Source organism: Globicephala melas, chromosome 7, assembly GCF_963455315.2.
Source record: "Globicephala melas chromosome 7, mGloMel1.2, whole genome shotgun sequence".
Taxonomy (NCBI): domain Eukaryota; kingdom Metazoa; phylum Chordata; class Mammalia; order Artiodactyla; family Delphinidae; genus Globicephala; species Globicephala melas.
The window spans coordinates 287,076-307,928 of record NC_083320.1 but is presented as its reverse complement, the minus strand read 5'-3'; the positions used below and the strand labels follow the sequence as shown (position 1 = coordinate 307,928).

Below are 20,853 nucleotides of genomic sequence, written 5' to 3'. Positions count from 1 at the left end.
AGGGGATATGGGAACATATGTGTATGTATAACTGATTCACTTTGTTATAAAGCAGAAACTAACACACCATTGTAAAGCAGTTATACCCCAATAAAAATGTTAAAAATTAAATTAAAAAAACCCCAAAAAACCTGTACATAAATGTCTACAGCGTGTCTATTCATAATCGCCCCAAACTGGAAACAACCCAGATGGCTTTCAACGGGGTGAGTGCATAGACCGTGGTCCATCCCCACCACGGAGCACCACTGAGCAATAAAAAGGAACAAAGCACTGATACTTCTGCAACTTGAGGGCCCATAAATGTATCATGTGAGAGAAGGAAGCCAGTCGCCAAAGGCTGCGTACGTGGTACAGGGCTCCGTTTAAGTGACATGGGCACAAGGACGCAACACCAGGGAAGGAGAACCGAGCGGTGGCTTCCAGGGCCTGGGGTGCAGCCTCGCCTACAGTGGAGCAGCGGGAGGGGGCTTCCGGGCCATGGGACTGTGTTGGAGATTACGCAAATCCATACAGGCAGTAAAACTCATAGAACTATACACTAAAAACGGCCATGTTGAGCTTCCCTGGTGGCGCAGTGGTTGAGAGTCTGCCTGCCAATGCAGGGGACACGGGTTTGTGCCCCGGTCCGGGAAGATCCCACATGCCACGGAGCGGCTAGGCCCGTGAGCCATGGCCGCTGAGCCTGTGCGTCCGGAGCCTGTGCTCCGCAACGGGAGAGGCCACAACAGTGAGAGGCCCGCGTACCACAAAAAAAAAAAAAAAAAAGGCCATGTTACTGTATTTTTTTTTACAAATAATTTTTTTTACATTGACAATAATTCCTTAATATCAAATGTAGAGCCAGTGTTCAAATTTCATATATATGTGCATGTGTATATATGTGGTTTCAGATGTGTGACTACACACAGTTTGTTCAAATCAAGATCCAGTAAGGCCCACACGTTATGATCCGTCTTGTCTCTTTTTCCCTTCGCCATTTAGGTGCTGAAGAAATCTGGCCACTTGTTCTGCGGAGGGGCCCAGGCTGCACTTTGCTGATCACCCCCCCATCTCACCTGCTCCTGTCTCCTCCTGGGACTTCACAGGTGGACTCCAGGCCCGATGGCTTCTTGTGAGGAGGTGCAGGTCACCTTTATCAGACACCACACACACCCCAAAGGGGGAGGACAGAGCATGTCCCCTTGGAAAGTCCTGGGGCCCAGGGGGCTGAGGACACCCCAGCGGGTGCCCAGCCCATTCTCACCACCCAGGTGAGCCCCGCCCACAGCTGAGTGGCACTGCCCTGAGGCTGTGCAGAAGTGGGGCTGGGGGAGGGTGCAGCCCCCCAGGAACCTCCTCATGAGGGGCCCTGAGAAACTGAGAGAAGGGGAAGGTTTGGAGACAGAGGGAGCGAGGCTGCCTCAAAGCCAGGGAGGCCGGGGGCCCAGGACCTGAGATGACCCGGCCAACAGAACCAGCCCCTGCCCCTCCCGAGTGCGGACCTCAGGTGGGAAAAACCACACCTTCAGGGACGGACCAGCGGCCTCCCTGGGCCTGTGCACTTGGCTGTGGGATAACCAGCCTCACGACGGGCCCTTGTCCAGTGCCAGACCTCAGGGGTGTGACCACCCCATGCTCTGGGAAGGGGGTGCTCACAGGGTTCTGTCCTTCGAGGGAACCCCAGCTGGGACTCAGGGATCAGGGCCCCACGGCCTGGGAAGGCCAGGCCTGATCCTGGGGCCGCGCTCCTCCCCTTTGTCCAGCCTCCTCTTCTGCCCAGGAAGCAGATCCACACAGCGATGCAGGCCTGGGAACTGGGGAGGGGCCGGCCCACTGGGGGCTGCCCCCTCAGTCAGTCCAGGGCCCTCGCGCCCTCCTTGCAGCCACCCCACACCTCACTGTCCTGATGCTGCTCCCCTGACAGCAGCCCCCGTGTTCATGGCAGGGCCTCCTGGAGCATCTTCAGTCCTCAGGCAGTTGGTCCAGGATGCGGCCCCCGCTGGAGTATTTCTGAACACCTGGGGGAGAGAGACAGAGGCGGCAAGACAGAGAGAGACAGATACAGAGGGAGGAGAAACGGCTGGACTCGAAGATATGATAGGAATTTCTGTAGTCCAGAAATGGATTGGAATCTGAAAGCGGTGGCCTGGGTCTCAGTCCTGGGATGTCTGTGTTGGGCCTGGAAGCAGGCAGTGCCCCGGCAGCCCAGCCTGGGCAGGGTGGGGCAGGGCCCCAGGGAAGGAGAGCCACGCCGCAGAGACAAGGCTGAAACCCCCAACAGTGCACAGGGGTATGAGGTCGGGGCTCCTGCACCCTTGGGTTTGCTGCCTGGGTGGGGCTGGGAGGAACCGGTGGGCACTCGCTGCTGGGGTCTGCAGGGGAAGCTGAGATGCAGGGCCCAGGGGGAGGCATCGGGAGCCCGAGGGGCCTGAGTCGGTGTCTCCCGGACAGGGGACCCCAGGCAGGGACCCGGGAGAGCCGGCAGCTCTCCCACCACCAGGTGCTGCTGTGGCCTGGGGGCAGCCCTGGCTGGACCCTGGGTCACCATGCCCTCCCCCCAGAGAGTGGTCTCAAGTCACCTCTGGCCGGTCAACTGTGTCAGCCTGGACTTTCCGTATCCCAGCCCTGTGCTCTTCCCCCCTGGAGGGCCACCACCTCGGGGCAGGAAAGGCCGAGCTTCCCCACCTCCCTCCCTCTGCTCGGGAGGTGGCCACGGTGGGAACACTGATCCCGAAGCCGAGTCATCAGTGCTGGGAAACTGGCTCGGAGAAGCCTGGCCCAGGAACAGCTGCGGGAGAGCCCAGAGCCAGGCCGCCCCCGGGACCCCGGAAGAGCAGGAGAGCAGCCTGTGCTTGTTTTCACCCAGGAAAGCTGCCGGGGCACAACAGGGCGAGGCCGCTGGGGCCAGAGGGCCCTGCGGATACCTGTGCCCCCAGCTGGGACCCCCCACCCCCACCCCGCGACACTGGGAGCCACTGCGCCAAGGGAGGCTGGGAAGGTGCTGGAAGACTCCCAGGGCTAGAGCTTGGGCGATGGTGACGGAGGGGGGCTGGGGATTCAGCATCCGCCGGAAACAGAAACACCAAGCGGCTCCCAAGAGCCTGCCCTTAAATTTTCAGGAATTTTGTGAGCGGGGTGTTACCGTCATTAGCAAAAAATTAATTATAAATACTTAGAATGAGTTATGTTAGAAACGCAGCTCTTCCTAACCATTTTGCTCCACTTTTCCGTCTGTGCCTGAGCGCATCAGCACAGGGCAGCCCTCCAGGGCTGTGCTGCACGTCAGTGATGTCACCCCGGGCACGGGCACGGGGGGGGGTGGTGGTGGTGATTGCACCACGGGAGGGGGCAGACCTACAGCTCAGAGCCCAGCTGGCCCCTCCTGGGCGGTAGGAGTTCAGCCGCCTGGAAGGGGGCGCACAGCTCGCTTGGGTGACGGAAGCGTGTGGCAGAGGCAGAAACAAGGAGTCAAGACGACATCTGGGCACCAGACTCACACCAGTCCGCTCCGACTGCCAGGAGAGACCCACAGCCCCGGAGGCTTAGAGGACAGACATCTATTTCTCACATCTGGAGGCTGGGGGTCCGAGTCAAGGCCAAGGCCAGCAGGGTTGTTTCCTGGGAGAACCCTCTTCTCGGCTTACAGGCGGGCGGCTACCTTTTTGCCATGTCCTCACGTGACGGACAGACAGACAGAGAGCTGGAGCCCTCTGGTGTCTCTTGGAAGGGTGATAATGCCATCGTGGGGACCTCATCTAACCCGAATTACCCTCCAAAGGCCCATCTCCTAACACCACCACATTGGGGTTCAACATATGAATCTGGGGGGGACACCACTCGGTCCATAATGTTCTAGAGGAATATGCTAGAAACACAAAAGCAAAGGAAAAGGAAAGTAGATCCAGCGAACGGTGGGCAGCAGGTTTGGAGGGGGGAGGCGCAGCTGAGCCTCCTGCAGGGAGGGGCTGAGCCTGAGGGAAACCCCACCGCAGGGAAGATGCTGTGAGCCAGGAAGTCTCCCCCTGCCTTCCAAGGGCTCGGCAGGGCTGCCACCTAGAGGCTGCACGCCCGATGAGGCAGCGGTAGGGAACCGCTGACCAGGCCGCTTGCCTGAGTTCTCTCACAACAGGAGGTCCCCATAAGGGACACGGTGCTGCCGCTACCGCCAAAACTCCCCGGGAGGATTCGGGAGGGGCTGGAAGAGGGAGACACCCGACCTCCCAGAGTCCTTCTCACTGGAGTCCATCCTGAGAGATGCGCGCGCCACCAGGAAGGACCCTGAGTCAGACTATGGGCCAAGCAAGATGACCGACCAGAGGCAACCTGGAAACTAACCCCATCACCGTAAAACCCGAGACCACGAGCCACGTGGAGAGCAGTCCTCCTGGGTCCCCTCACCCTGCTGCTCTCCCCCCGGGCGCCCCTTCCCAATAACGTCTCTTGCTGTGTCAGCACGTCTGTCTCCTCGGACATTTCATTTCCAAGCGTTAGACAAGAGCCATCCCCGGCCCTGGAAGGGGTCCCCCTTCCTGCAACAGAAGGACACGGGCAGCTGGAGTGTTGGCGGCTGGCCCTTGCCTGGCCCAGGTGCTGGGGTCGGAGGACACGGGCGGCAGGCCAGGCAGGGCTCAGGGTGGCTGCACAGGACGGAGCCGGCTCAGTGCGGGGGCAGGTGCACGGGCGGGGGGGGAAGGTTGCCGGTGGGCCTTCCTGAACTGCACAGAAGGATACCACCCAGGCTTCCACTCGAGGCCATGCTCATCAGGCCGGGGCTCCCGCGGGGGGCGGACGCTTGGAGGGGGCTTTTCTGCCACCAGAGCTTGGGTTCTCCTTTGCGATGCCGGGCCCAGGGTCCCAGTGAGGAACAGTGCTTTCTGTCCCTGCCACCCTTTCCTGGCCTGACCGAGCTCCCCACGGCCTGAGGATCCCAGTCGCAAGGTGGCCCTGGTGCTGGTGTCAGACTGTGCCGGGACCCCGGGTCCGGGGCCTGGCGCTGGGGTGAGGCACCCAGGCCTCTGCTCCACGGTGCGCCCTCTTGCAGCCACACTGGTGTCGAACTGACTCACGTCAGGGGTGTCGGAGGAGCACATTCCGCGCAGGTACGGTGGGTGGCAGGCGTAGGTGGGGCTGGAGCTGCCTGCCCCTGGGAGTGGGTCGCTGAGGGAAATCGCCAGGCCCCGTGGGCTGAAGCTGGCAGCGGTGCCCTCGTGGAGAGTGGGTGGCAAGGGTGCTGAGGCCGTGCTGGGTGGGTGGTAGGTGGGGCCTGCCTGGCCGCCTCTCCTTGGGCGTAACGGCCCCTCTTCCAAAGACATGGCAGGTGTCACGGGGCTCCCAGGGCTGTCCCATCTCAGGGTGTCCTGGGGAACAGGGAGGACGGGGTCAAGCGGCCCCTGGGCTCGGGTGCGGCGCGGAACCCAGGCGGTGAGCACTTCAGGGCAGAGGACCTGCCGGGTCCCCCCCCGCCAGCCAGCACCCTGCTGGCGCCTCGGGCCCCTGGGGTCTCTCTGCCTGACCCGCAGACTTTGACCCCTGCTGTCCACACGCGCCCTCTCTGAGCCTCAGCTTCCCCTCTGTCCAATGGGGACCGTGAGTGGACCCCCAGCTGAGTGCGAATGGTCCCTAAACCACATGCACCCTGGGGGTCCCTGGGACTGGGAAGGTCAGAGGGCACCGGCTTTCTCTTCTGAGCTGAAGTACCCCGTCCCTCCGTCAGGTTCAAGTCCAAACCCCAGGCAGACCTCGGACTTGCCACGTGCAATGCAGCCCCCCACTCCCAAAGCCGGGGGGAGTGTCTGCGAAGGGTAGGGGTCTCCCAGGCAGGCATGCCTTGTGGGTGAGGACAGGCTGCTGGAGGGGCGGGTAGGAGCCTCTGGTTATGGACGGGATGCCCCACGGCCACCAGGAATGTGAAGGGACGCCGGGGCACACAGGATAGAGCATTAAATGCAAGACCAGGTTTCAGAGCCATGCGCTAGTTTTGGACAAGTGTGTATGTTACTTTAAACTGAAGAGAAAGCGACCGAAGTACTCAGTCCTGCTCTCTACACAGCAACACAGAGGCAAATTTTTTCTCTCCGCGTGCTTTCTTATTTTCCAAGCATACTTTAGTGACCAGGATTTACTGTTACTGTTATAGCCAGAAAAATATGTTGTCTCTGGCTTCTGGCCGTGACTTTGAAATCTCAGAACAATGCAGAGTGCTTCAAAATAACATATTTGTGCATAAAGGAGGCCTCCAGGCCTCAGGAAGGGGGGGAAGACGGAAGAAAAAGAAATCCTGTCGGGAAAAATAAATGTCCCAAGAGCAGGAAAAGGGCCCAGTAATCGTCCAGCCCTTTCGCTGCCTGTCCCCGTCGCCTGGGGTGGCCGAGGACCTGGGTGCTTTCTGTCCCACGTGGGCTACAGGTTGGGGGGCTCCCGGCGGCCCCTGGGCAGATGAGCCCTGTCACATCCCTCAGTCGACAGCCTCTGGGCACCGCAGGGGTCACGGCTTCTGCCCCCAACCCCTCCTGCTGGCACCTGGCTGGCAGGTCCACACCTGTGGTTAATCGTTTATCACAGATGAGAGGAAAACCACCTACGATTTAGGGCCTCGGTGAAGGGGGTGTGAAGCCGGCTGCTGGCTCAAGGCCAGGCTTGGGGGCAGGCGGGGTGCCCTGGGGTCGCCAGCTCTGCAAAGGGGTGTGGGCCCTGCATCCCGTGCTGCCCCTGGAGCTGGGCAGCGAGGAGCGGGGGTGGGGCCCTCCTCCCCCTCCCCACCCCATTCACTGAATCCTCCCAACTGTGGAAACTTCAAAAGTGAGGGATGTGGCTGGTTGCTCCCGCCCCAAACAGCGACAGGAACCCCAGGGCCCTGCCCTCCCTCAACCCCGGGGGAGGTGGGGGCATCAGAGTTGCCCCCTGCCTGCCTCCGGGGCCCCCTCCCCCAAGCATCAGTGGATGCCCGCCCCTGACCCGCAGACTCTGGGATGCAGAGCCCCAGGTTCTCTCCGGAGCTTGAACTGGGTCTGGCCTCACAGCCCAGGGCTGCTCCGGAGGCTCTGGCAGCTCAGGGCTGTGCCCTGTGCCCACTGCCAGCTGCTGCCCGTCCTCAGGGCCGCGGCGCTCACAGCAGCCTCGGGTCCCAGCTCTGAGGCGGGGGTGGCCCCCAGGGCAGGCCGTCCCTCCCCCACCAGCCTCCGCTGGCCTCTCCCAGGAGCCGTGCAACCGGGGGAGTGTCCACCTTGGCCAAGGGTCAGCCGGCCTGTGCTGGGTGCCCACCACCCTTCTCCAGGGCCCAAAGCGGCCCTCCATGAACCCTGAGCCACAAGATGGGGGACGGCCGGGGGCGGGTGGGGCACGGTGTGACAGCCCTGGAGATGGCCGCTGGGATGGGCCCGAGCCAGGCTCCTCTCTGCCCAGCGTGGGCGCCACGTCTGACACGTCCATCGGGGGCACGCGGTAATTGCCGAGTGTGCGGCTGAGGTCTCTCCCACGCACCCCAGTGAGCAGGCCACTTGCAGGCCCGCTGGGACTTGGGGCCCAGGGTAGCCAAGGGGCAAGCAGCCCTGACAGCCACACCCCCGAGGCCGTCCACACAGGTGTCCCCCCGGGGCCTGGGCCACCTTCTCTAGCCTCACGGGCCAATCCCTGCGTTCCAGCACTGAGAGGTGTTTGGGAGACACTTGGTGAAGCTGGGCGCCTCCAGGTGCCTCCAGCCCCCCAGACGCTGCCTGCGCCATCTCTCTGGGCAGAGAAGGGTGGCATCGGGCTCCAGCCCAAATGCCCACTGTGCCCCGTGCCCACCGACGAAGCGCCACCTCCTCAGCCCTTTTCTGGCTCGGGTCCTGGCGCTGGGCCCCGGGGGACAACACTGTCTCCACAACTCGCTCCAGATGCGAAGCTTTTAAAACTCCCCTTCCCACTGGCCTCGCAACTCCGCTCCCGGGCACTGAGGCCAGGAAAATGATCAGAGACACACGATTTAGGCCAATAGTGAAAAAATGCAAACTTCAAAACCCGGTGACATAAATAACGGAATGAAACGCCCATCGAGTGGAAGGTGGTACAGACACCAAAATGCTGCTTAGAAAGTCCTGACGCTCGAGCGCTCGGAACCTAAGACACAAGTGGGAGAAACAGAAATGGCTCATATTCCCGCCCAGCTCCCTCCATCCCTGAGTCCCCTCCCCCATCTCTCCTGTGGATGGCGAGAAGTGCATCCAACCATTACAATGGTTGCCCGTGAGCCAGAGTATGAATCTTCCACGCAAAATTTTAATACTTTTTCTGTACTTCCCAGAATTTATCGGATGAACACGTATTAGTTTTATGACTAGGTTACAGGGGCAGAGGGGCAGCAGAACAGGTCCCTAAGCCCATGTCCTTGGGCTGCAAATCACTGCAAACTGAGCGAGACCAAGACAACACGCCCTCATCCAACAGCCTGGAGGGCAGAAGTCCAAAGGAGGCCTGGGGGCTTAAAAGTGTCAGCAGAGACATTCCTTCTGCAGCCTCGGGGGAGAATCTGCTCCTAGAAGCCGCCAGCATCCCTTGCCTCGTGGCCCCTCCTCCACCTGCAAAGCCAGCAACGCAGCCTGTCTCCGACCCAGCTTCTCTTGGACCCTGTGACACATCCGTCTCCCCTACGGGCCAACCCTCCCACCTCCCTGTTATAGGACCGGTGCGATGGCCCTGGGCCTACCTGGACCATCCAGAGAGCTCTCGCTTCTCAAGACCCTGAGTTTAATCCCACAGCCCCAGCGGCCGTGTGAAATAGCGTATCTCAGGGATCTGGACGGGAACGTCTCTGGGCTTGTTACTCAGTCAGCACACGGGGCACTGGAAGCAGGCCAGGACGGGCGGGAAACAGCAGCTCGATTGAAGAAAGAACCCCACCCCCACCCCCAAGCCTGGGAAACACAGTTGACGGAGCAGCCGGAGAAGACTCTGGGATGCAGGGAGGCCAGAGAGGGCAGCGTCTGCGGAAGGAATCGTGTCCCTGCAGTAAATAGATTCATGTGCTGAGCCGAGGAATCCCTCGAGAATGTAGAGCCCAGAAAAACACAGTCACGAGACGTGGAGGAGAGATGCCCCAGGCCTACTGTCCCTCTAGCAGGAGTTCCAGGAGGAGACCAGAGGGGAGGGAGGGGGAGGGAAGGCACTCCGCGCGCGCGCACACACACACACGCACACACACGCGCGCACACACACACACACACACACACACACACACACACACACACACACGCTGGGGAAAGTTTCCCCGAAACTGAAGAGGAATGTGGTTTTCAGGTTAGAAAATCTTGACCTGACACATAATAGTAAAATGTCAGAACTCTAAAGATAAAGACAAATCTTCAAAATGGAGAGGGGTGCTGTGGATTTGATGGTGTCCCCCCACCAAATATGTTTCAGGCCTAACCCCCGATACATGTGAATGTGACTTTATTTGGAAATGGAGACTTTGCAGATGTGATCAAGTGAGGATGAGGTCACACTGACATCCTAAGTCCAGTGACTCATGTCCTCATAAGAAGACGGAGAGACTTCCTTGGTGGTCCAGTGGTTAAGACTCTGCGCTTCCACTGCAGGGGGCACGGGTTCGATCCCTGGTCAGGTAACAAAGATCCCGCAGGTTGTGTGGTGCAGCCAAAAAAAAAAAAAAAAAGAAGAGGGAGACACGGAGGGGCCACGTGACGAGATGGGCAGACAGGGCAGTGACGCAGCTCCAGGCCGAGCGGCTGGCAGCAGAGGGGGAGAGCCTTGGACAGACCCTCGCCCGGAGACTGCAGGGGACACAGCCCTGCCACTCCTGGATCTTCTGACTTCCAGCCTCCAGAACTGGAAGACAACAGGTGTCTGCTGTTCTCAGTCACCAGGTTTGTGGCAGCAGCCACAGGAAATTAAGGATGGAGAGAAGGAAGGGACGGAGGGGTGGGGGAGGATACGAGGGGGAAAAGGAACAAAAATCAGGGGGACAGGTACACCTGGAGAATGAAGACAGTGAAGGGACGCTTCAAATTCTACTCCAAGCCACAGTCTTTCAAGCACAACAATGGAATTAAAGGCATTTTCAAACACACGGGCACTCAGGGAGTTTGCTCCCACAAGCTGCTCTGAAAGAGAACAGGGGCGAGAGAACCCAAGAGGCATGGGCTCAGGGGCGTCAGGGGCGCCCGTAAAGTCTGCACGAGTGTTGGCTGGGAAACAGGCACAGGGTCACTGCAGCCACGTCCCCCTCGGCAAGCCCCTCCGGAATGACCACGGAGGGCTTTTAACCAGAGGAGAACCCACAGGAGCAAAGGAAACTGGAGAGGAGACAGCAGTGGGTGAGAGATTCTAATGGGAAGGTGAGGCTGGTACCCACCTCAGTGAGGGCAGCTGTCAGCCCGGCCCGGCCGCGCTTGGTACAAACAGCCCGGCAACCACGGTGGCTGTCGGCAGCTGAGGTTCCTTTCTCACACAGGCACCGTGTCCCCCCTGCCAGGTTCCCCAAGGCTCCACTCACATGCTGTCCTCCTCCAGGTGCCCGGTGGGAAGACAGTCCTCTCTGGCCATCCTGCAGCAAAGGGAAAAGCAAGGAGGCAGAGACACACCCTGACCTTTAAGCTTTTGCTTGGCTGTGGCCCTCATGACTGCTCACGAACCACTGGCCGAGGCAGGTCAGGTGGCCTGGCCAGTTGTCCAGGGACAGGAGTGCACCCATCCCCCCACCCCCCAGATGTGAATATTGTGACAGTGAAAAACCCAGTCCCTGCAGAAGGGGTCAGTGATGAGCAGTGGGGCACAGGTGGCTGTGAGGGGTCTGACCTTCCCTACCTCCCACCGCCAGGCCCCGGGACAAAATGAGCTCAGACCCTCCTTACCAGAGAAACTGGGTCCGCGAGGCCCCAACCTTGGGAAAGTGGGGGACGGCGAGGGCTGGGGGAGGGGTAAAGGAGGTGCCGCCTTCCGACCTGTGGTCGGGCCCCTTTTCCCGCACTCTGCTCCGGGATGCCACCAGCCAGACGGGCACTCCACCCCACCCACGCAGGAGACCCAAGCAAGCTTCTCAGGGGAAGAAGACCTCCTTTCGGGGACCCCAAGAAAGAGGCCGGCCAGTCACCAGGCGCTGCTCGGATCCCACAAGGCGCTGCTGGTCCTTCTTGTCCACGTGGAAGGACAGCCAAGGAATTCCACGCACCCCCCCCGCCCCCAAAGGGAAGGACCAAATCATATAGAAGTGCTGGAAAAACGGGGACAAAGCAGGCAGTCTGGGGATGCCGCCACCAAAATGCCCTTTGAAATCACAATCCCCAGAGAGATAAGATATTGTGCCCAAAAAACAGAGACCAGGGTACTGTTAAGGCAACCGTCACGGAGTAAGGAGGCATCAGAATCCAACAGGCCATAGGCAGAACGGAGGCGCTCTCCTAACCCGGGGCGGGCGGCGGGGACCGTGCAGATGGGGCAGGAAGACGGAGGAGAGGTGACGATGGCTGGCGGATGCATCTGTTAAAGCGACTGATAAGCATTTGCAGGGCCGTAAGGTACCTCCAGGCAGGAAGGGCATCTCGGCGGCGAACGGTACTTCCAGCTGCGGCCAAGGCGGATGGTGATGAGATCACCGAGGTGGGCGGGGACTCGGTCCTCCACCAATGAGAGAGGGAGGTGGGGCCTGTCGTCCTCAGCCTCGAAGATTAAAGAGCACGACGGCACGTGTGTTCGACCTGTCTCGCGTATGTCTTTAAGAGGACAGGGTAAGACCAGCCCACAGCGTCGTTCGTGGTCCTGATGGAGTCCCTGCGGAGTGGAGGGGCTGTGGGGTCAGGGCCCAGGGATGCCGGGGGTCTTTATCTGGGGAGCGCATCTGAATGTAGGTAACCCTGGATGATTGGACGCACCTGTGGCGAACTTCAGGGTGTGCGCGGAAGGATCCCCCTAGAAAATTAGAACTGTGAACATGGCTTCAAACCTTTACAGAGAGGAGAACCCTCCACCAATCCATTGAGATGAAGGACCCGGAAATTTTAAAAAGAAAGACAGAGAGGCCAACCAGAAATAAGCCCACACGCCTATGGACAATTAATCTTTGACAAAAGAGGCAAGATTATACAATGGGGAAAAGAAAGTCTCTTCAGCAAGTGGTGCTGGGAAAGCTGGACAGCTGCGTGTAAATCAGTGAAGTTAGAGCACTCCCTCATACCATACACAAAAATAAACTCAAAATAACTTAAAGACAGATATAAGAGAGAACACCATAAAACTCCTAGAAGAGAACATAAGCAAAACATTCTCTGACATAAATCATACCAATGTTTTCTTAGGTCAGTCTCCCAAGGTAATAGAAATAAAAGCAAAAATAAACAAATGGGACCTAATCAAGCTTATAAGCTTTTGCACAGCAAAAGAAACCATAAACAAAACAAAAAGACAACCTATGGACTGGGGGAAAATATTTGCAAATGATGTGACCGATAAGGGCTTAATTTCCAAAATATACAAACAGCTCATACAACTCAACATCAAAAAAACAAACAACACAATGGAAAAATGGGCAGAAGACCTAGATAGACATTTCTCCAAAGAAGACACACAGATGGCCAGCAGGCACATGAAAAGACACTCAACATTGCTAATTATTAGAGAAATGCAAATCAAAACTACAATGAGGTATCACCTCACACGGGTCAGAATGGCCATCATTAAAAAGTCTACAAATAGGGACTTCCCTGGTGACGCAGTGGTTAAGAATCCGCCTGCCAGTGCAGGGGACACGGGTTCGAGCCCTGGTCCGGGAAAGTCCCACATGCCGCGGAGCAACTAAGCCCGTCCGCCACAACTACTGAGCCTGCGCTCTAGAGCCCGCAAGTTACAGCTACGGAAGCCTGCGTGCCTAGAGCCCAGGCTCTGCAACAAGAGAAGCCACTGCAATGAGAAGCCTGCGCACCGCAACGAAGAGTAGCCCCCGCTCGTCGCAACTAGAGAAAGCCCACGCACAGCAACGAAAACCCAATGCAGCCATAAATAATAAATAAATTATTAAAAAAGAAAAGTCTACAAATAATAAATGCTGGAGAGGGTGTGGAGAAAAGGGAACCCTCCTACACTGTTGATGGGAATGTAAATTGGTATAGCCACTGTGGAGAACAGTATGGAGGTTCCTCAAAAAACTAAAAATAGAGTTGCCATATGATCCAGCAGTTCCATTCCTGGGCATATACTCAGACAAAACTATAATTCAAAAAGATACATGCACCCCGTGTGCATAGCCAAGCCATGGAAGCAACCTAAATGTCCATCGACAGATGAATGGAGAAAGAAGATGTGGCGGGTATATATTCCATTGTATATATGTCCCACATCTTCTTTACATATATACATATGTATTTATAGAGAGAGAGATAAAATGGACTATTACTCAGCCATTCAAAAGAATGAAGTAATGCCATTTGCAGCAACATGGATGGACCTAGAGATTATCATACTAAGTGAAGTAAGTCAGAAAAACAAATACCATATGATATCACTTATATGTGGAATCTAAAATATGACACAAAAGAGCTTATCTACAAAACAGAAACAGACTCACAGACATAGAGAACAGACTTGTGGTTGCCAAGGGGGTAGGGGTGGGGGAGGGAAGTATGGGGAGTTTGGGGTTCACAGGTGCAAACTATTATACGTAGGATGGATAAACAACAAGGTCCTACTGTAGAGCACAGGGAACTGTATTCAGTATCTCGTGATAAACCAGAATAGAAAAGAATATGAAAAAGAATATATATACGTATAACTGAGTCACTTCGCTGTACAGCAGAAATTAACACAACACTGTAAATCAACTAGACCAGTAAAATTGGAAAAAAAAAAAAGGAAGAAAGATAGAGGGACCAAGAAGTAAGTGTGGGGCTGTGGGAGCTGCTAGTTCCTCATCCTGCAGGGATACGCCCTGGCTGAGGAATGCAGCAGTGAAAGCAGAGGCGTTCACAGGAGGGGCTGGGATGAGCCCTGACTTGGAAACTGCCTGCCGGGAAGGTGGTCCTGAGACAGCTGCTTTTCCTGGAAAACCCCCAAGAACCACTGGATTCCTTAAACCACGGACATGCATAACTTTGGTTAAAATGCACAACAAATGCATACAGGTGGAAATGACTGTACCAGGCGTCAACACATATGATGAAGTAATAGGAAGCGTGGAGGGATAGAAGCTGGGGTAGGTCTGGGACACACACACTCAGACCCGCTTCAGCTTAGTGTTTAAAGTTCTGGGAACATCACAGGCCTCTCCGGCAGGAGATGCTGCACCAACCGCCAGCCCAACCTGGGGAAGAAAAAGAAAGTCTTTTCCACATTCACAGAAATGGATTTTAAAAAGCACACCAGGAGGTCAGGAACAAAGCCTGGGCGGCCGGCTTAGGAGCTCAGGGCGGGACGCTCAGACCTGCCAGTTCTGAACCAGCAAAGAAACGCGCTTGGTGACAGCCTGGGGGAAACTTTTGCAGGCAAAAGATTAATACCCAGAATACAAAGAACACAGACAAACCAATGAGAAAAAGAAGTCGCGCTGGAGAAAATGAGCAAACCCTCTGCCAGGACGAGTCATGAGGCTCAGACGCTGACAGACCGCCAGGAAGGTACTTGGCCCCCTCGGCTCCTGGGGCCCTACGAGTGCATTAAACAACGCGACTGCCCTGTTCACCCCTCAGGCAGGCAAGACTTCATTTTATAACTTGTAGCACCCAGGGTGCTGCCAGAGGGGCTGGCGATGGTGGCAGGTGCGACGTGGCTGTTCCATGTGACCCAGGACACGAGGCCACACCAGCCTGGAGCCCACCCTTCCAGCCCCCACTGGACACGGGGGGCTGGGCTCAAAGCCGGGCACGTGGACCCCTCCCCTGGCCGCGCTGCCCTCTGTTGTGCGGGCTCCCAGGTTGTTTATCTTGCTCTTATCCAAGTTTATACAAAACCCTTCTGGCCTGGGCTCTGATTCCCCGTGAAGAATGAGCTTCTGGCGAAAAATAAACGGGGAGGGGCTGGCCCCGGGAGAGCTCTGGGCAAATGCGGCTGTCAGCCTCCCAAGCTTGGAGGTGCTGCCTCTGTACCCCAGGTCCCGTCTGGACACCTCTGGTCACGGTCGGATGGCCGGGTCACTGGAAGAGCAGGGAACGGACGCCCACCCAGGCGGCCTTTCAGAGCAGAGCCCCACCCCAGGGGCCCGTCCCCCAGCATCCGCCCACCCAACTGTGCTGGGGGGGGTGGGGAGGGTTACCTGCCCCTCAGTGGCACCGGTGGGACCCCTCCTCAATGGGAGTTGGGGTGCAGCTCCCGCCTTTTAGTCCCTGGGGTGGGGTGGGGGCCAGAGAAGCCCGAGGGGAGACCCCCGGGAGGCAGCCCACTGTGACCCTGCGTGTCACCCCTGAGGCTCCCGCCCCTGGGGCGCTCTGATCTGCAGCCGGCGGTGACCTCACCCGAGGCCTGGGCCGACCCTGAGGGTTACGACTGACGGCCTCTTGAGTACTTCATTAGCTCCCGCTTCTGGGATTCCTTAAACGTCTCCAGGGTTCAACGACACTCTACATTTTGGGCCAGGAGCCTCCGTCTCCGCTTCCACTGAGGTGGCACGTGGAACCCCCTGCAGAGAGGCTGGTGCCTGGGAAGGCCCGCTGCCCCTCTGTCTCTTCCTCCTTCCAGGAGCTGAGAGCATAAGTCCCTGGCCTGTCTGAGGGCTGGCTTTCTGTTCCTTGTAGCCAGAGGTGTCCCATCGCTACTGTAATCGCTGATGGCCAGGCGGACACCGCAGCCCTCAAGAGGAAAGGGGCCAGGAGGGCTCAGGGTTTAGAATAAACTCCCCCCCCAAAGCAGATGATTTGGGGACCCACTGGAAGGAGTAGGGGCCGTAGTCACAGCCGGCCCCGCTCTCGGTTCTGTCCACACGTGTGCTCAGCACAGGCACCCGCCTGGGGGCCCGGGGGGTAGCCTGAGAAGGAGGCCACCTGGGCGGCCTAGGTGGACGGCTGCCCAGAGGGAAGCAGAACACACACAACACAACACTATATGTAGTGTTGTGAACAACTACTGTCAGGGATGGTTTGGACTCCCGGGAGGGCAGACTGGGGGTGCGTGAGGGGCAGAGTGTGTCACACCCCTAGGGTGCCACATCCTCCCAGACCACCTTGTCTTCAGCTACCCCTGCAGGGATCTGCTGTGCACAGTGGGGTGGGAAGATTTTAGCCGGGGCAAAGGGAGAGGCAGGCGCAGGAGGGGGCCTCTCTGAGGAAGTGACACATGAGCAGAGCTGTAACAATCTAGGAAGGAAGGAACAGCCCATGCAAAGGCCCTGCGGCACAAGTGTGTTTGTTCAGCTGAAACCCCCGAGCAGGCAGAGAGGGGAGAGGCCCTGGCCTTGCGCTGACGAATCTGGTTGGTTTTGAAAGGACACTGTCCCCGTGCACAGGGCGGACTGGAGAGGGGGTGGGCGGCAGTGGCCTGGACTGGGGCACTAGCAGCAAGGAGGCAGAAGTGGCTCTCGGGATACGTTGTGAGAGGAGAGCGAAGAGGCTGTGGTGAGGCCGGCCCCGCGGGCCCGGGGATCCTTGGACACAGGAGGAGCCCAGGAGCCACTCAATAGACCATGCAGGCCAGCGCCTACCAGGTGCAAGGCCCAGACCCACCGGGAGGCCAGCCTCCTGCCAAGACCCTTGCTGAGTCCACAGCTGGCCCTGCACGCCAGAGCCCGCACGTGAGCCCTACACGTCCACACCCGGCCACTCAGTCCCCTCCAGGGCCAGGCTCGGCAAGAGGCCCACATGGGCTCTGAAGGAGGCTGTGGACAGCGTTCCGGGGGCCTGGGCATTTGCTTTGGAGGCGGGGACAACACTCTCCTGTGCCTGTCCCTCTGCGTGGCCATATGCAGACCAGGCAGGACCCCTGTCCACGTCGAGGTGAATGTTGCCACTCACTTTCTTACACTGGTGTCACTGGGTTATGGAGCCCTCTGCTCCCCAAATTGTGGCCCACACAGCAGACTTGAGCAGGTTTTTATGGAAAGCCAGGACCCTCCTCCAGGTTGTTCAGTGGCACCGATAGGCCCCGGCACCCTGTCCAGAGCCACAAATGTGACTGGGCCCGAAAGGCTGGCACCTTCCCATCTCCAGCCACAGCTGGTTCAGAGATAGGCACGGGACAGAAGCTGCTGGCCCCAGGTCATCCCCAGGAACTCCCTGGGAAGACTGGCTTTTTTTCCCACTGGGAAAGACTGAACTTGTGCGGTGTAGACAGGGAGCTGTGGCGTCTTCTGCCATCACTCAGGGACAGCCTGCCTGAGAGCAGAGCTGTCACGAAGGAGCAGACAGACTCACAGATAGAAAGAGAGACCCCTGGATCCAGCCATGCCTGAAACCAGTAGGCGTCTCCCAGGACAATTTAGTCCCATAAATCAACAAGGCTCCCTGTGCTCAAGCCAGTTTGGGCCGGTGTCGGCACTCAGAAGGCTTCTCGGCAACCAGGGACCCACTGGGTCAATTGCAGGGCAGACAGAGGGATCGGACAAAAGGCAAGAGCGGAGAGCAGGAAATCTGCAGAGGCGGAAACTCAGTGCCAATGGCAACTGTAGGAAAGTCTATGCACACTTGGGGGCTTGGGGGCTGGGACTGGGCTGATCAGGTCAGCCTCCTCCAGTCCTCAAGGGACAGGAAGGTCTCAACTGATTCTAGCCTGACCCGGGCTCTCTAAGGTCTGGCTCAGGGTCCGTGGTCTGGATACTCCAGATGGGCTTAATCTCCCCTTTTGATAAACACTTGGGCCGCTTCCAGTCCCTCAGGGTCCTCAGTATCCTGCAGTGAGTGTCCTGAGGCACGGCTTTGAGCTGGTCTAAAATGTCCAGGGAGAGGTCCACTGGTTCAGGCATGGCTGGATCCAGGCACGGCAGCTCCTGTACTGAAGGAAGCTCGCTAAACAGATGCATCTATCGCTCCTGTGCCAGGGCGCACGAGTCTTTCCGCACCCATCCGTGCTGCCCAGGAGACAGGAAGTAGAAAACGTGATCCTATTTTTGTATAGGAGGAAACTGAGGCTGTGGGCAGGGTGGGAAGCTGCCTGAGGCCACTGCGGGGCGGGGGAGTGGGCATAGGTTCTTCCCCTGCCGGAGATACATTCCATGGGCCTGGGGCAGGGCTGGGGGGTTGTCCCAATCTGCCTGTGCCCAGTCCTGCACTGACTCCTTCAGCAATCCCTTTCCCATCCTGAGCTTCCATATTTCCACCTATAAAATACAGGGAATCCCAAACCTTAGTGCTCTTCAGAGATGCCAGAGGCAGACCCTGTCCTGCTCCAGACTGTGCGTTAAAGAGTGCAATAAAATGAGCACTCACACTTGAAAGCTTTTCTGAAAAAACAGCTCCAATTCCTGAGCAATTACTATATGACAAGCACTTTTATACATGGATTGACTAATTTGGTCCACAAAATGTAGGTATTACTATTTTCTCTATTCTACAGACGGGGAAGCCAAGGCAGAGGCCCAACAGGTTCCTGATAGGTGTCAGCATCAATGGTGTGTTGGCCTCCCAAAATGAGACGGGAAATGTTCCCTCATTTTCTATTCTCTGTGCAGGTTTGTGTGAGGTCAGTGATATTTCTTCAACTGTTTAGAGGAATTCCTCAAGGAAAACATCTGAACCTAGAATTTTCTTTGTGGGAAGATTTTAAATTATGAATTAAATTTATTTAATTGTTATAGGATTATCCAGATTTTCTATTGCTTCTAGCGTCAGTTTGGGTAAATTGTTTCATTTAAATTTCAAATTACTGTCATAAAGTTGTTCATAATATACTCTTATTAGCTTTTTAATGTTTGTAGTATCTGTGGTGATGTCCTCTTTTCATTCCTGACATTGGAATTTGTGTTTTCTTTTTTTACCCATTATTTCCAGGGGATTATCCATTCTATTAATCTCTTTTGGCTTGGTTGAGTTTCCCTGATTTTTGCTTTGTTTCATTAATTTCTGCTTTTATTTTTATTTCCTCTCATCTTTAGATTTAACTTGTTGTTCTTTTTCTAGCTTCTTGAATTGGAGCTTAGAGCATTAATTTTAACCTTTCTTCTAAAGCTATAAATTTTCCTTGAAGCACTGCTTTACCTATATCCCACAGCATTTGATATGTCATGTTTTCACTGTAGTTCACTTCAAAATATTTTACGACTTCCCTCGTGATTATTATTTGACCCACTGATTATTTAGAAGTGTGATATTTAATTTCCAAGTACTTGGAGGCTTTCTGATAGTTTTCCTGTTTTTGAGTTTTAGTTTAATTCATAGAGGACACACTTGTATGATTTCAATCCTTTGAAATTTGTTGAGACTTCATGGCCCAGGATATGGTCTATTTTGTTTAACATCCTATGTGCATACGGAAAGAACATGTATTCAACAGCTATTGGGTGAAGTGTTGTATGATGTGAATTAAGGCAAGTGGGTTCATCCTGTTGAGACGTTGACTCAAGGATAGTGAAATAGGGACTTCCCTAGTGGTCCAGTGGTTAAGACTCTGTGCCTCCTAGGCAGGGGCCGTGGGCTCGATCCCTGGTCACGGAACTAAGATCCCACATGCCAAAAAAAAAAAAAAAAAAGGATAGAGAAATAGACCAGTGGGATAGAAAAGAGTCCAGAACAGATCCTCACATACACAGTCACTTGGTGTATAATGGGGACTCTTCTCCAATTCAGTGGAAAGATGAGGGCCCTTTCAATAACTGATGATGGTCTACAGGATATCCATATAGAAAAAATGAGCTCTGACCCCCTACCACAATATTCACAGGAATTAATTTGTGATCCACCATAGATCTAAATGTGAATGCTAAAACAATTAAGCTTCTAAAAGAAAACACGGGAGAATATCCTAATAAAAAAGCACTAAACATGAGAAAAGATTGATAAATTGGACGTCACTGAGAAAATTCCTGTTCAATATAAGCAACAGCAAACCACAGAATGGCAGAAGGTATTTGCAATACCTTCCATACAATGCAAATCCAAGTACCCACCTCCAATACCAAGCCATGTGTAAGACCAGGGACAGAGCATCCAGAATATATAAAGAACCTCTAGAAATCAATACGATAATGAAGCCGGCTGTGAATCCAGGCGGCTGGTGCCAGAGCCAGGTCCTAATCACTGGGACAGTGGGGGACAGCTCCTGCCCCGTGGCCCTCCTTGAGCGCATACCGGGAACTCGCTCGGTCCTCCTTAAGCGGTGAGGCGGCGGGGAAGCTCTGGCCGTGGCTCCGCCCCGGGGTTGCCTTTCCCTTAGAAGGCAAAGCCCCAAGCCTCGCCTATCGCCCGGAGGAAAGTTGCGCTGTGCTGCCCGCACTCGCCTCGCCCCCGACGCCGCCGCCGGAGCCCCCGTAGGGCCCGAGACCCCGCGCCCTCAGCGCTCCAGCCCGGCTCAGGCGTGGACAGGGCGGGCGCCGGGGCGGGGCGCGCGTCCTCGCCAGTTTGAATGGAAGGATCCAGATCTGCGGAGACGGCGGCCAGCAGATACTGAGGCCAGCGCTCCTCCCCAGCCCCCGCGCCCGAGACATGCGGCGGGAGAGGTGAGCAGGGCGGGTCGCGCCATGGGAACGGGGAGGCCGGGGACAAACACCGAGGACGGCGAGGCGCGGAGGTGGGTGGTGGCCCCGGACGCTGGGCCGGGCCGGGGTCCCGGCTGCCGCCGGTTGGGAGCAGGTCGGGCCATGCCCCCCGCCCACGCCTGCGCCGCCCGCGCACTCGTCTTCGAGCGCGGGCACGGCGGCCCCAGAGCCAATCGCCATTTCCCCGAGGTCCTTCCTATCCCCGGCACCCGTGGGGATCTTTGTGATTGAGTTCGGCATCTAAAAGAAGGTGACACCGCGCTTTTAAAGATTTG

The 20,853-nt window shown here is 56.6% G+C and overlaps 2 protein-coding genes across 4 annotated transcripts in view; one reads left to right on the top strand and one right to left on the bottom strand.

Moving 5' to 3' along the window:
• Positions 1-775: 775 nt before the first annotated feature.
• The window catches only part of LOC115849242 (uncharacterized), a 20,364-nt gene continuing 286 nt past the window's right edge, over positions 776-20,853 (bottom strand). Inside the window, exons 2-3 of the mRNA XM_030850283.2 lie at positions 10,331-10,522; positions 776-5,339 (exon numbers count right to left, since the gene is read on the bottom strand). Coding sequence (XP_030706143.1) covers positions 4,611-5,294 — 684 coding nt within the window. The 5' untranslated portion in view covers positions 5,295-5,339; positions 10,331-10,522 and the 3' untranslated portion in view covers positions 776-4,610. The remainder of the gene's footprint in view (positions 5,340-10,330; positions 10,523-20,853) is intronic.
• BOK (BCL2 family apoptosis regulator BOK) overlaps positions 20,266-20,853 on the top strand; it is a 13,983-nt gene continuing 13,395 nt past the window's right edge. For all 3 annotated transcript variants that reach the window (XR_009564488.1, XR_011377563.1, XM_030850280.3), the window contains exon 1: positions 20,266-20,539. The gene's annotated coding sequence lies outside the window, so the exon portion shown is untranslated. The remainder of the gene's footprint in view (positions 20,540-20,853) is intronic.